The sequence below is a fragment of the Acaromyces ingoldii genome, assembly GCF_003144295.1.
Source record: "Acaromyces ingoldii strain MCA 4198 unplaced genomic scaffold FA10scaffold_10, whole genome shotgun sequence".
Lineage (NCBI taxonomy): Eukaryota > Fungi > Basidiomycota > Exobasidiomycetes > Exobasidiales > Cryptobasidiaceae > Acaromyces > Acaromyces ingoldii.
Genome location: NW_020290256.1, coordinates 285,007 through 299,732, shown reverse-complemented (window position 1 = coordinate 299,732; position 14,726 = coordinate 285,007). Strand labels below are relative to the sequence as shown.

At 50.1% G+C, this 14,726-nt stretch overlaps 2 protein-coding genes across 2 annotated transcripts; one reads left to right on the top strand and one right to left on the bottom strand.

Moving 5' to 3' along the window:
* Positions 1 to 3,575: 3,575 nt before the first annotated feature.
* FA10DRAFT_263224 (hypothetical protein) lies at positions 3,576 to 4,228 on the bottom strand (the record flags this gene model as incomplete). Its single annotated transcript, XM_025520190.1, has 3 exons — positions 3,576 to 3,761; positions 4,013 to 4,099; positions 4,169 to 4,228. The coding sequence occupies 3 exons, from the start codon at positions 4,226 to 4,228 to the stop codon at positions 3,576 to 3,578; spliced, it is 333 nt and encodes a 110-aa protein (XP_025373924.1).
* A 7,678-nt stretch (positions 4,229 to 11,906) lies between these two features.
* On the top strand, positions 11,907 to 13,802 carry FA10DRAFT_289554 (hypothetical protein; the record flags this gene model as incomplete). The annotated part of the gene is made up of 2 exons (XM_025524313.1): positions 11,907 to 12,218; positions 12,297 to 13,802. 2 exons carry the CDS (start codon positions 11,907 to 11,909, stop codon positions 13,800 to 13,802), a joined length of 1,818 nt encoding a protein of 605 aa, XP_025373923.1.
* Between the last annotated feature and the right edge of the window lie 924 nt (positions 13,803 to 14,726).

Genomic DNA, 14,726 nt, shown 5'->3' with positions numbered 1-14,726 from the left:
TGACCGCGTGGTAACGGGAGCATACGTGAGTAGCTTCGTAAAGATTGATAAGGATGACCTTGCGGCTTCGCATTCTGAAGCAAAAGAGGCCGTGCGTTCAGCGAGAGCGACAAGCTCCGGTAGAAGCGTAGCTGGACCTAAAGAAATACTTCATTGTACCTTCTTGTAGAATCACAACTATCAATGCAGGTCTCTCTTTCCCTCACACGCATACATGTCTCCTCATTGGTCCATACCGCAGGAAAACGGCAGAGTTAAGAGTTGCACGCAAGACCTTTTTTTCTTTCCACGTGCGAACACGAAATAGCAGCATTCCCTTAATCGCACATTATGAAATTTGGAAAGAGTTGTCTTCCGCGCTTCGCGGCAAATCTGTCAGCCGATCCTCATGGTCGCCTTGCATCTCTCTTCTACCGTCTTCGTGCCTTTTCGAATCGTGCCTTTTCGAATCGAATTGAACGGAAGAACGTTAAAAGGAGGAACATTGCTATCGAGGACGTGCAGCTGAGGCCTCTGCTGCTCGCTGATGCTGGCACCCATTTTCTCGCTTCAATTCTCACGCCAGTGCTAGACATGCAGCGCTCTTCCTTGCTCGTGTTTATCATCTCCTTCTCGACGTGCATGATTCAGCCGACTTTTAGGAAATTCCCCTGTGACTTTGTGCTTAAGATTCGAATCAGTATGTATACCTTTCAAGACAAGATAGCAGGCCCTGCACCGACCCTCAGTCAACACGGGTCGCTTCGCCACCCCATGTAGAGGAGAGCGCGACAAAGATCAGGGTTGGGTTGTGGAATGACGTAATGGAAGCAAAAGCCCGTGTGTGTGACGCGACGTGTCAAGCCATCGGAATCTGTCTCACTACATACGTCAAGCACATGAGTGGAGAGATTAGTGATTGTTGATGCCGAAGTCTTTGCTGACGTCAGGCCCGCTCCTTCTCTAACTTCATTTCTGGTTGGAAGAGAGCGGTGTCGGATCGGCAGAAGATAAGCACGGGCGTGGCTGCTTTCAACATTTCTTTGCATGTTTGTTGTATGCTTTGCATGTTTGTTGTATGAAGCGCGTGGCTAGCAAGTAAGAAGATTGCGTTTGTGAGAGACAGTCTATCATTGAGAAAACATTTAATGGACGCGTGTGCATGCGTTTGTCTTGGGCTGTCCTGACCTACAACACGCTGTTGATGACGCTCCATATCTTGCGATATAGATATTTGCAAAGGTGCTTTAAGCGCAGGGTTCCCAAACAGCGAAGTTCGTCCCTTTCTTATTCAAGGAAGCGCGAACGGAGACCATTGCGGCTTATCACAGGTTTGCGCGGTCAAAAAGAATTTCTTCACCGTCAGATTTTAGTAAGAGCGCCACAGAGCAAAGGATTCGCTGGAAATGAAGAGGCACAATGTGAGCGACACACTGACCGAGAAGCCAACAGCAGCTGCTCGTGATTCCAGTTTGATTCATGATTGAAGGTCACCTTTGAACATGCGCCTACGTATGAGAAGCTAGCTTACTCCTTCGAGGGGAGCGGTCACCTCACCCCCTCTTTGGCAAACGCAGAGCTCATTTCCACAATGACGAAGTTCGGGTCTTGTTACTTTTTCATCCGGTCAGGTGAGCAGCTTGAGTTTTTCGTCCGAGGTCCTTCGTTCAGCGCTTGTAGCAAAGTCAGATAGAAGTGCTGCTCTGTGCATCCCAGAGCCGGGATTCGCTTCAAACACAAGCATCGGACCCTATCCAAGAGCACAGATACCAGCGCAATGAGCGACTCGAAGCGATCGACAGTCGATCGGGTGAGTCTACCTGTTGCATAAAGATCTAGACTGATGAAAGCTCAATGAACAGAGTTCGCTACGGACAGCTTTAGTGACTCGTGACTACTGCTGTCTGCTCACAGATAAAAGCTATGAAAATAGTATAGCAAGCCACAAACTACCTCAGGGTCGACCGGAAGTGAGTGCAAGTACGTCATGTACGAATGAAGTGGATTGCGAAGCTCAAAGATATGATCAGTGCTGTAAAGAATCGTTTGGGTATGACGCCAGATACCTCTTCACGTCTCGTACGGCATTCTTCGAGATGAAGTCCTTCATTTCTGCAATTGAGGCAAATGGGCTCTTTAGCCTGTGGTATGTGCTACGTGCCATTACGGTCCCGGAAAGTGCGTTCGCTCTGCTCAACATATCTATGGGGAGATGCTTTCGTCGTACATTTATATTCGCTCAAAGATACCACGGTCAGGTTGTTTCACGGCAAAATGTTCAGTCCAGATAGATTTCGAGGGGCCACTTGAGCGTCGACCTGACAAGTATTGTGCAATACCAACAATGCTCTGTGATGCGATTTCGGGGACATGCTGTCATGTGAACATCACTCGTGGCGCCCTGAGATTGCTACGCCAGTAGACAATATGATACTTTTCACGATGGCCATGATCTGGGCTCGTCTAATGATGAGACTTCTACACGACAGAAAAGTCTAGCAAACCCTACACCCCTCAACGCTCCGGTCCTTCTTTGGCCCGATCAAAACTACAACCAAAACAACCACATCTAAGGTGATCTGACTGCTGGGGCGAGAGAAGCTCATCACGAGCCCGTGCAGAAGGATAATCCGTCAGCCTTCGTTTCGTTTCGTATCGGCAGCAGTGTGGACAAGTCAAGATGAACGACCTGCAGTGAAGACTTCTAGACATGACAAGAAAATAAATTTAGCCTCAGATCAGCTTTTACTGCTTTGGCTCGGCTGTAGTATTCACAAGAATGCATGACTCGGCAAAAAAAAATTCTAGAGGCAACAAATCAAACACCTAGAGGCACCATACCTGCCGCCAGATGCACCTCACTCGATTTTTTTCTCCTGGGACAGCTCCTACAACGCTTCAGATCCTGGATTTTCGCTCTAATCAGCCCGGCAGCCGGAAGATCGCTCGCCCCCTTTATTTGCTCAAGCTTGGCACCTTGCTCGGTGATGTGTGCAGTCCAAATAATATTGACTAGGTCTACTGCCGGAATGGCACCTGCCACGACGACAGAGAGGAGCAGCGCAGCTGCAAATCGAACAATATGATGCTTTACCACAATTTGCCCCTGACCAATGGATGTTGGCGCAAAAGAAAAAGAGATAGAGCGGCAGCGGCAGCCGGGACTTGTGTCTGACGAAAAACACCTTTGTGCTGCTTTTCCTCTTTGACGACTCGGACGACTGAGCGGAAGTTTGAAAGTACGTTGTATAAAGATTTGAAGACGGTGCAGTTGTCGCCGACAAGCAAGCATCATTTGAGATCGTTTGCGTTTTTGCTACGCACTTGAAGTGATTTGGCAGTCCGGAAGCCAAACAGGTCTTCATGGGCACCCAGTTCAAAACTGAGGCAGCCGGCCTTGATCTCTGATTCGTTGACCTGTCACGTACGTCACTAGCCAGTCAGCAGAACTAGCCAGAACCACGGCCGGTACTTATCGGATTGGAGTAGAATGCACATGTGTGTCAGAAGCTACAATGTCCAAGTGGCAAAGTCCTCACTCCTGGCGACAGACTTTTGCGACATCGATTCTACTGTTGTCATTTCACCCAAATGTTTCATTCTCTATTGTTATCACTATTCCCATTGTTCCCATTGTTATCACTGTTCCCATTGTTCCCATTGTTCCCATTGTTCCCATTGTTCCCATTGTTCCCATTGTTCCCATTGTTCCCATTGTTCCCATTGTTCCCATTGATCCCATTGTTCCCATTGATCCCATTGTTCCCATTGGCTGTATGTTCCTGTCGTTCTGGTCATTCCTGTTGTTCCCTTCACTTCTTTCGGATCCTGATGATTGTTCTTTCCAATTGTTTCCATTGTGTTGACACAACTTGCAACGGACACGAACGTAGGTACTTCCTGCGGCACCATGACAGCAGCACGACTTATTTTTCGTGGGCTTCTGAAGTGGTTCTGGGCGAAGCCAAAAAAAGTTTGGTGAGGCCGATACTCAATGATCAATGCATTAGTGGTGCTGTTGGCTTCAGCGTACCTTATTACTCTGAACGAGGTGGGATTGATACAGGAGCGCGAGAATGTAAGTGACGAAATGATGCAGAACTGGGTACGGCGCAAGTCTCTGCTCAATTTTAGGACGTTGTTAGATCAGCGTCACCAGACAGCTGGAGCATCTTTTTGAAGTCCTGACAAGCGAGAACAAGCGATTAAGCTTCTTCATGACTTTGCAGAGATCCAATTCAGAAGCCATTTGTCATGTGTTGCGGGAAATAGCTTTACTCGTGTCCGTTGCAATTTACGTCAACACAGTGAGAATGATGGAAACGACAATACAAAGATTAATACGAGAGCAGCGGTAGCAGAGGGTATAAGAAGCAGTGGGTATAATGGGAACAATGCGACCAATGCGAACAATGGGGACAAAGCGAATAACGGGAACAATGGGAACAAGAATTGCGCAAGGCGGATTTGGTGAAATTCAGGCCAAAATAAAGTCTGGCTCCTTCGAAAATCTCTAGACATTTGAAAATTTCTTGGCTGCCAAAAGTAAGTAACATCTTTCGAGTGATTCAGAGCTCTCGATTTATATTCTAGCCCACGACCTTATTATTAAATACTAGTAGCAGACAGTCTAATGACTGTGAACTATTAATATCACAGCTTCTTCCTACACAAAACTGATATCCGGTAGCGTATCCGATCGAACACACTCTCGAGGTAGACGAAATGCAGCTTCGAGCAACCACAGAGATCAAGTGAGACACTTGTCGAAAATCCTGTGTATCTGGCAAAAGTGCTAGATATCCTTTCGAACCCCCGGAGACGACCTGTCTTTGAGTATTGTTTGGTGTTGATGTTTATTTTTTAAGACTCTCTTCGTTTACTTGATTGACAGTCATCAAAACTTAGTCGATAGCTTGAAGGCAGGAGCGTTTGAACGTGACTACAAATTCTCTCGAGCTCATCAAAATAAGTCATTCTTTGTCATTGGATCCTTTCTCGACCTTACTGGTGCATTTCCTTGCCGATTTGCCATTACTCGCTGGCTGCAATCTCCATCCGTAGCAAGCTTGCAGCCCCTTCGAACCTCTCAAGGGACATTATACATGCAGAATTAAAACGAAGCCGTTCCTTTCCTTGAAAGACATCTGTACACGATCCCTGAAATATCATGAATAGTGAGACTATGCCACCAACTCAGGGCACATGCATTTTGACATTACTTGCTTGTTCTGGTCTTGAGACAAGGTTGCAGTAGCAGGATTGCCGGACACAGCGTCTGCCAGAGTAAGAGCCAGCTCTTCAGAGGTTGGGTTGAGCTATTCTCACATGTTCTTCAGACAAACTTTTGTGTATTGAGGTCTGCATATGTCTCAGCTCAAGAAACGCTCGGGTGACGCTACACCTTCCCCATAGCAGCAACAGCAAGCGTTCAAGCCCCGTCGATAAGAATGATGAAGGGAATACTTGATGTTGATGTTGTTGCTCTTATCGCGCTTGCCGGTTGGCTCTGGACATGTCATTGGTGCTGCTCGAAAGTAGCTTTTACTGTCAGTCCTACACCTAAAACTAAACCCAAATTCTGCCTTGCTCTAATCTAAACTTGACCAATCCCGCCACGGGTCGCCAAACACATGGCACTCGACTGATCGAGTGACACATACCTTGAAACTTAGTGCCACGTTGTCTCGAGCTCGACTTCGTTCCTTTTTTAAGAACGAACCCGGATTTTGTGCCCGGAACATCTCAAGACACTTCCATGCTGGGAAGACTGCGCAGTTTCAAATTATACAGCAATATCTGGGTTGCGCAAGCAAAACATCGCTGAATATTTCTTTTCTAGAAATCAAAGTACATCTAGACAACCAATCTGAAAGATTTCCAGCGTGATATTTTGCCTATGGCTATAGACGAGGGAATGGGCCCTTCTTCAATAGAGATTGAGGAAGCAGCAGCGACCTCTCCAAGGTCTGCTTCGCGAGAGGCAATTATCAGTACTGCTACGACGAACATGCACTCTCGAGCATCGCCGCCGCCGCTGCTCTGCCGCGAGACAGATGGTGAAAGTTCTCAAGATCAGACACCCCCGTCTCATGTCATTGATACGATAAGCGAGACTCTTTCCGGGTGCGTCAACGAAGGGTTCCATGAGATAGCGAAGAGGCCCGCTGCGACAATACCATTGACAAGCATCGACGGCAACATCACGAGAACGACCGCGGTAAAAAAGTATACTCGAGAGGCCAACATCCTTCATCCGCCTCGCTTCGATGCGAAATTGAGTTCTGCACCAACAAATTTGGATCAAAGAGCGGTGTCGGCCGGCATAGAGCGCAAAAGCCAGTCCTGGTCGCCCAGCAACATCATGTTATCATCAACAAAAGGAACGGCTCCAATCTTGCAATTACCTGTCGAATCAAGGGCTGTCGAACCAAGGCCTGTCGACCCATGGGCAAAGCAAAACACAAGGAGCGAAAGGATGCCGTCTGACATTAGCACCGCGAAGCTGTCATCCTCATATGATGACGTTTCGATTGAGCCGAGGACTATTCAGAAACCTAGCCAAAATATGATGACGACAACAATCGATGCGCCATCTGTCGGTCGCTCAGGTGGCCGCTCTTTTACCCGCATACTGAAGAGTTTACGAAGAGTTCGAGCAAAGGGCTGTAGCCAGATTCCAAAGGCATCAGCGCATTCCACAATCCGGAACAGCGCACAGAAAGGGCTCGCTCGACAATCAATGCCGAAAGATGTTGTCGCGAGATTGTCTTTTTGCGTCGAGCAAAGACGAAGCCGAATAGAGGATGACACATCGGCACTTACTCTGCTCGATCGCGGTAGTCAGCTGCGAGTGCGTCGCGCATCCTCGTTTGCAGGACTTAAGCAAGAATCTCCATCCTCTCGGCCGCATCAGGACGTCGGCAAATCGTCAAGCGTCACAGGTTGCGCTATTACTTCCCAAAGCTTGAAACTCGAAAGTCGAAAAATCCAGAACATCACAACATTCGCTTCCGAACACGACGATTCTAATTCTGCCGGCAACATCTGCACTATCAAGCCACATATACCAGTAAGACCAGAGAGTAGCAGTTCGGTGACTTGCAAAAGGGCTTGGATTGATCTTATTCTTCGACGAGGGCGAGGGCGACCTGTGCAGACAACTTTTGCTCTGGACTGTGATCGCTCGCCGATTATCTCACCCAATCATGCGAAGTCCTCGCTCTCTTCGGCATCTACTAAGCCCTGGAAATGGTGCACAAGTCGTTACGGGACGAAGCTGGCCAGGCAACAAAGGCGCTCGGTGCCATCGTCGTCGCCGTATCCTCAGCATGTCTCTCAGTATCCATTCAACTTACCGACAGATCTACGCCGGGATGACGAAGATGTGAAGACGATCACATTCCACTCACCAGCTAATGAATTGCCTCGAATGATGCTGAAAGCGAACTCCAAGCTACTTACTCAGGCGCACACTTTGAATCCTATTACGACAAATGGGGCCTCTGCTCCCAACAACTTTGCAACACCATGTTCCCTCCTATCATCGAGCCGTCAAACGGCATACGATATTCGAAACGACTGTGACGCAAGCAGGTCGAACCTCGGTATGCAAAGAAAAGGCAGGTATATCAGCAACTGTACAAATTCAGGAACGAGCGACCTGATATCTCACCCCACGTGTGCTGCGCCCCCAGTGGAGGAAGATCGATCCAGCAGTATGACAGCGGACTTTTCGAGGCTTTCACAACTCGATCCGAAATCGAACGTGGTTGTGAGCGAACCGACCAGCGGTCATCCACAAATGAGTCCAGCTTCGGCAGAGCTGAAAGCTTTCGCAAAGATGCTTGACGCAGCGGCAAAGGCTGACGCAGCTCGGATCGAAAACATTGTCCGAAGAATTCGCCTACATACGCCACCTTCAGAAATAAGAAGTTAACGTGTGAGACCCTAGTAAGTCTGGATTCCCCTTCACCTGACATGCGTCTGACCCACAAGGGATTTCTTTTAAAAATTCAACCGTATATTCAGCCTTTGCCCAATACGAGACTGTGGCCGAAAGTTTATTCAGCGATCGGCCCTGACAGTACACACGCGCGTTCACACTGGCGAGAGGCCTTACGTATGCGATACATGCTTCAAGGCCTTGTGAGTACACAAGCACCCATTGTCCTGCCGTGAGCCCCGAAGCTGATCAACTCCGGGGAAAATTTACAGCTCCGACTCAAGCTCGTCGGCTCGCCACCGACGTATCCACTTGGGACGTCGACCTTACCGCTGTGATGTTGAAGTAGGCACAAGTGAGGGTGGACTACCTCGCTGCCGCTGACCAGAGGTGCTTTTGCAGGGCTGTGGAAAGAGCTACTGTCGTAAGGCAACATTAAGAAAACACATTCGCCGCGACCATGCAAGCCTGGAGCAGAGCAGCCAGGGCCAAGAAAAAAAAGGCACAGTGGGTCCCGGTATCGTGGCAGTCGGCAGCAGCCTTGACAAGTCCCCGTTTTCATGTGCATCTCAATTGGGCACGCCAAAGAGCCACTTGAGTGCGCCATTATCTATAAGCAACAGCTTCAGAGGTTTCGGCCCCGGCGCTGGCGCCTCACACGATCCTCGCGCAGGGTCGCTTCATTATCAAGGCCGCGCCGAGACCAAGGACAATGTGATCGAGGGTCCTCGGGAAAGCACAGCCATATCGACGCGCACCAGCACCGGCGATTGCATCTCGTCGGACACGATGACGCATCCTCAGACCTGGCCGGAGAAGCCGCCGCTGACACCAGTGTACCTACACCAAAGCTTCGCGCAGCTCGACTGTTACCATCCTAGCTGTTTCGATGATTCGCCGCCGCCTCTGTCTGCTTCTTCCGGCGAGCGCTGTAGTCCGAAGAGGACGCCTCGAACTGGAGCTTCAGATCGCTCTTGTCGGCAACCAGACCAGCGCTATTATCATGCGCACATGCAGCGCTATACCTATGAGCAAGGATACCAGAGTCTGCCCTTCGTTGACGGGCAGAACCCCGTTGTGTCGAACGAAGTGGTCTCGATTGACACTCCGGCGATAGCTCTTCGTGAGCTTCAAACATCCTTCCCAGGAAGCTACTCTCCATCTTGGACCACGACAGCCTCTGCTTCTTCCTACTCAATCTACAAGCCAGCCACAACGACGTCTTTCTCACGGCACTCTCCGTTCGATCCGACTCACCAGCACCACGCCTCTTTCAGTGCTCCAATCGATCTTCACGAGCAGCATCAGCAGCAGTAGCAGCAGACTGTGCTTCAGGCCCTCTTTTGATCGCCCACCTTTCTGCCCGCATTTCTACAGCCTTCTGAACACAACCAGAAACGACGGCACAACACGAGGTGTATGGTTTCCTCTTCACCATCCAGTACATTTGGCTGAAGCATTACTTTCTACCAAGGTCTTCCTTCAACCTGTTGCACCTCTTTCATTCCTCTTTACGCAGACCGTAATGTTGTGATGCTTCAAAGTTTTTTTCCCAGCACCGGTCGCGTAGCATGACTCGTCAGCTTTTTCTTATTTTCGACACAAATTCTCATTCACCAGGCCCGCGAACATAAGTTCGGTTCTCCTGTCCCTTGGAATGTTTTGAGTGTGGGATGCCACAGAAGCTACGATCATGCTTGTACTCCTTTTCTTGGCCCAGTCTGTCCCGGCAATGGATGCCACCTTCGGGGCGATGACGGCCAGCTCACCGTCTGGGCTATATAATGCGGCGTGCATAGATCCGTCGTGGGTCCTACTCAGCTTACGTCGAGCGCCTGTTCCGAAACGGTGGAAAATGGCAAAAGTCCGACGTTCAATTGGCCACGGGTCACCTCGGCCAGTGTCGTGTGCATGAATGCCAACGACAGATAAATCAGGCCTGTATAGATCTCGACATTGAGTCGATAACGGAATGGTTAGTAAGTAGTAAGTAATGAAAGTAAGATACATACATATATATATACGATGAGTGCCAGAGGAGAGACGAAGTGGGTAAGCTGATATAAGTGGTGCAATTAATTGAAGAATCTTTCTGGAAAGTGACCCGTAAGTCAGCTCTTTTCTGCGATCCGTACGAGGCGAGCAGATGTACAGTCAGGTCACGCTGTCCGTGCGTCTGCAGGGCTTTTTGAAAAGGCGAAAGGCGAGGGCGAGCAGAGCGACGAGGAATCCGCTCGCGAGAAGCTCTCTCCCCGCTCCCCCCACCACCACCCCCCCCCCCCCCCCCGAAAAAAAACCAGCCCAGCCCCCTTCTTCTCTCTCCTTTCCTGAGCTGCTTCTCAACAGAATTGTTGATTGAAGCGATCTCCCGACTTGTAGTTTCATCTGGTCCATCTACGACCGTGCCGTCACCTTGCTTTCCCCTTCTTCAATTGCGTTATCGTTGTCGCTTTCGACGACCTAAATCACCTCTGGAGAAGCACTTTGCCTCAGTACGCATCTCACAGTCATCTTTAAACACCTTGCTCAGACACAACAGCATGGACATCGTCGGTGAGATTCGTCTCTTTCTTATCCAAAGCATTCGCGATCCTTGCCACCTCGTGAACGACTTACTCCAAGATGCAACAGAGCTTGTCCATGACGATCCCAGGTGCGAGGTCAAACCGTTTCAATGCAAACTTCAACGCTGTTCAAAAGCTTTCAGCCGGTGAGAGAATTGTGAAATGCCACCTATCCGCTGCAAACTGACGGGAGAGTCTTTTTGTCCTCCACCTTCCCGCTCTTGCCTCATTCATGTCCGCTCGCATTCGCAATCGTTGTCCGACCTTGTGGTTTCCCCGCTTCCTTTCATCGACTTGGGCTCCTTTCACCTGCGAATGTGCAAATCGCGCCGACCGTATCAATTTTCGATCGTGCGCATAATCTTGCGTATCGACAAATTCGATCTAATAACTTTCTTTGGAGTCAAAAGGCGCTCAGATTTGAAAAGGTGAGTCTGCTAAAGGGGGGATGTACTGGCCAGAGCCGGTAGGGAAGAGTGTCTCGGTCGTGATGCATGTGTGCACTTTCTATGTGATTCATATCCTGTGGGTGCCACGTAGACCTTGCGACGCGAGGACTCCAGAGAGTAATCACTGGCGCGTGCCGTCACTTTGACGGTGCTTTGATCTTTCGTGGAAATTTACATGCGCTACTTCGTCGGTACGGTAAGTTTTGACGATGAGATCCAAACAAACAAACACAAGGCGCAGTAGCCCTTGGCCCCTCTGAGACGGCTTTTTTTTTCTCTTTTTTTCACGCACAACAGAGATGCCTTTTTTTTCTCTCGGCCGGATGGATATCACTCCTCTACGGGACAACGCTTCTTGAACCCCACACCTGGCGTAAATTCTCCATCTTCCGTACGTACTGTACTACGAATTGTACGAAGAATTGACCTCACCGCGATTTTCCCAAGCTAGCGCGGCTGCTCCTCTCAGCTTCGCGAAAAGCCCTGGGCATTGCTAGCTCCGTCCGGGGAAATGCAGCTGTGCTTTGATTGTTACAATTGCTCGTCAGATGTAGAAATCCTGCCTGTGACAGTTCGACTGAGTGGACTCAAAAAGGACGAACCCTGGTACCGCATGTTCCACATGCAAACTGGCAACCGACTCTAGCCTTTTTCGAACAGCATCCTATTGTTTGCGACATAAAGGCCCAAGCAACCTTGCATGCACTGACTAGCTATGGGAACAGATACCAGGACATTGCAAAATAAAGGCTCCCATAAGACGATCGGGAATTGCAACAAACGCATCAGCTCATCGGTATGGGACTCTTCTTCCCTCTAGGCACCTCAAAAGCTTATTGAAGATAGGTAAAAGCAACATTTGGACTCGCTCAGAGCTACATCTAAAATACGACGGACTCATCGACGCTCAAGTATTTCCCTCACTTCCATGCCACCTCGCGACTGCAGTAGGCCTCGTCCAGTCCGACAATGTACCTCGCTCGTCGTCACAATGCCAACTTTCTGGCCTGGACATCAGGCTCGGGCGACCTCAGATTGCCCGACGCTGTACAAACCAAGGCTCAGCTGAGTGACTTCATCGAAGCGTACTTCAAGTTGCGCTTGCCGGACTCTTACTACGTGCAGATCTACATCCATACCGCCGGCCTTAATCTCATCATGATCGTGGGCTTCCTCACAATATTCAAGCGCGTTCGAGAAGGAAAATTCAGTCTCTTTCGTGTGCTTGCCTCGACGGATGGGGCTACGGTCATCGTTCCCCACAGCACCAACTGCCTGCTGGTGAGTTCATGCGAGTCCTGAAATGGGCCCAGCTGTCCAGAGCTAAGCGACTACGCGTGCTTGCTCTCCAATCCCTAGTTCTTCGACTTCTTCTTCGGCGCTATCTGGATTGCCTTCGAGTGGATTGCCGTCTCCATCTTCCATAGTCATATCAGCGCATTCATGCTTGGCTACTGGCTCCTTTATCCTTGGCTCCTCGTATGGTTTGCAGCTTGGCTGTCCGTCTGGGGCATGTTCCATTCGATTCCCAGCCTGCCCTGGCGACAACAGCAGCGAAGTGTTAGCGGACTTTCACTTTATTGGCGATGTTTGGCTGCAAGGGCGAGCAATGCTTTCTTGGTAATGGTGCCCGTAGCGGTCTTGGCGTGTACGATTGCCTTTTCGATTCAGTTTGGCCGTCATTACGAGACCAGCGACGAGCTTCGACAAGCTTTGCAATTTGCCTTGACCACTTCGAACGGCACGAATCTGGCTGGCCCGGAGGAGAAGGCTGCCACCATCGAGGTCTGGGAAAATTTCAAGCTGGCTTGGTGGTGGGGGACTGTCGGCTTCTGCGAGTGGACCGCGATCGCCTGGCTCACCACTTTGTTCCAATTCATTGTGGGAGTCGTGTTGGCCTATGAGCTCATCGTCCGCATGCGCCGGCTCGACAATCAGGAGAACGACGACGACTTGATCTTCTCTGTACCTCTCACGGAGCCTTTCCCGGTCGAGGTGGACGACGAAGAGGACAATCTGGATCTCGCTGCGCGTCTCAGCGTACCTCCGCCAGCGGAGCTCGGCGACAAACAGCGCGAATCTTCTTCGACAGATGTCTCTGCACCTAAAGATGGCGAGGGACAAACTCCTGACCCAAACCTTTGCTCGACGACCACGTCGCCCAGCCTGAGAATGCCCGTTGATAGACTCGGGCGTCACCGGCGTGTTCAGTCCTCGGTTGTCAAGCGGGTGCGCAATCGCGAGCTGCAGCGCGGGTTGATCAACCTGCTCTTCCTTCTCGGTTGCCTCATCTCGGCGCTCACTGCGTACTCGATCATCGTCACCGGCATCACTGCAGTGGCCCTCAACGTGATCAGCAAAAGTCCTGAGGCTTTTGCCTCGGCTTTCTATCACTATAATCTTGCCACGGGCTGGCTTAACATCTTGTGTGGCGGTGGCATCTTCCTCGTCTGCTTCCTTCAGTCATACGAGAATTTTTTGTCCACATTCCATTCTCTGATCACCATCGCGGCAAAAAGTGGAGGCGAGCAGAACGCGGCTTTAAGAGGCCAGTACGACAACCAACTCCAGGACGGGCGATCCAGCAGCCTACTGGCTGTGCCGCCGACTCATCAAGGCTACGCGCGCAGAGCGATCGATGGTGCGGTCGATGAGCAAGAGAATACCCTGAGAGTCGCGGACGACGACTTTGCGAGGCGCCGCTTCTCCAGCCGCATTCGACTCGTGCCTCGATCAAAAGGTCGACGAGGACCAGCCAATTCAATTCAGACCCAGATGTCGTCTTTTTTTGAGTCCGAAACCGTTTTCGAGTCCCAGCCTGGAGTGGCAATGCGACCAAAACCGAAGCATGGACCACTTTGCTAATATCATGAACTGCTCTACTGGTATCTTCATCGGATATGGCAATGCATCTTCCTCGACTATCATGCCGCATCCATCCATTGCGGCAACTCTCAATTTCTTTAGTATTTCTCTACTACCACATTTCAAAGAAGAAAATTGTGGCAAGAAGATCAAAGCAAACAAGCATTTCCACTTGTGAATCTAAAGACAGCCGGAGCCAATAAAGCCAAAAAGCACTCATTTCCCTTGTTTGCGCAGTCGAGAGCACGAATGAGTGTGGCACAGGCAAATGTGAGCCAACCGAGACGACCTACAGTCACTTTAGGTGCCGGAAGGCTTAGAGAGGATGATGGTGGTAATCTGTTGATTGCTTCGGTCCGCACTTTCCCTTCATCGTACCGTCTTTAGCAGCCGATATAGTGCCAGTCTGTTCGATGTTGTCGAGGGACACCTAGTCAGGAGTTGAAAAAAAGCGAGCTTCTCTAGCCGAAAGGGCTTAAAGTAGCAAAAAGCCGAGAGTAGAGCGGGTGACGAGCGAGCAGCGAGTGGATGGCGTGGATGGGTGCTGGAATGAGCTCGGTCGAGGGCTGTCAACCTCGTCCTCTAGCCAACATGTGCCGAGCTCAGTGGAAGGCATCGAGTCAGAGTGGTCCAGGTTAAGTGAGGAGCAATCAAAGAGGCTCTTTGACGTGAAAGTACAAGACTATGAGCTAAGTACAGCACAAGATGCGAGAATGTGGGCGAAGACGAGGCACAGGAAGACTCTGAAGACGACGGCGGGGTCAGAGATCTGTCGCGGGCTTCGCCGTGCACAAACAATGCCATACGTTTTCTCTCACGCCATATGGGCGTTCCTCTGGAGAAGGAGCTCTCATCTCTCTTTAGTGCTCTCCTGCAGGGATCCTGGACAAAAAGTAAATGCGTCAGATCGTTTGCCCGTTTCGG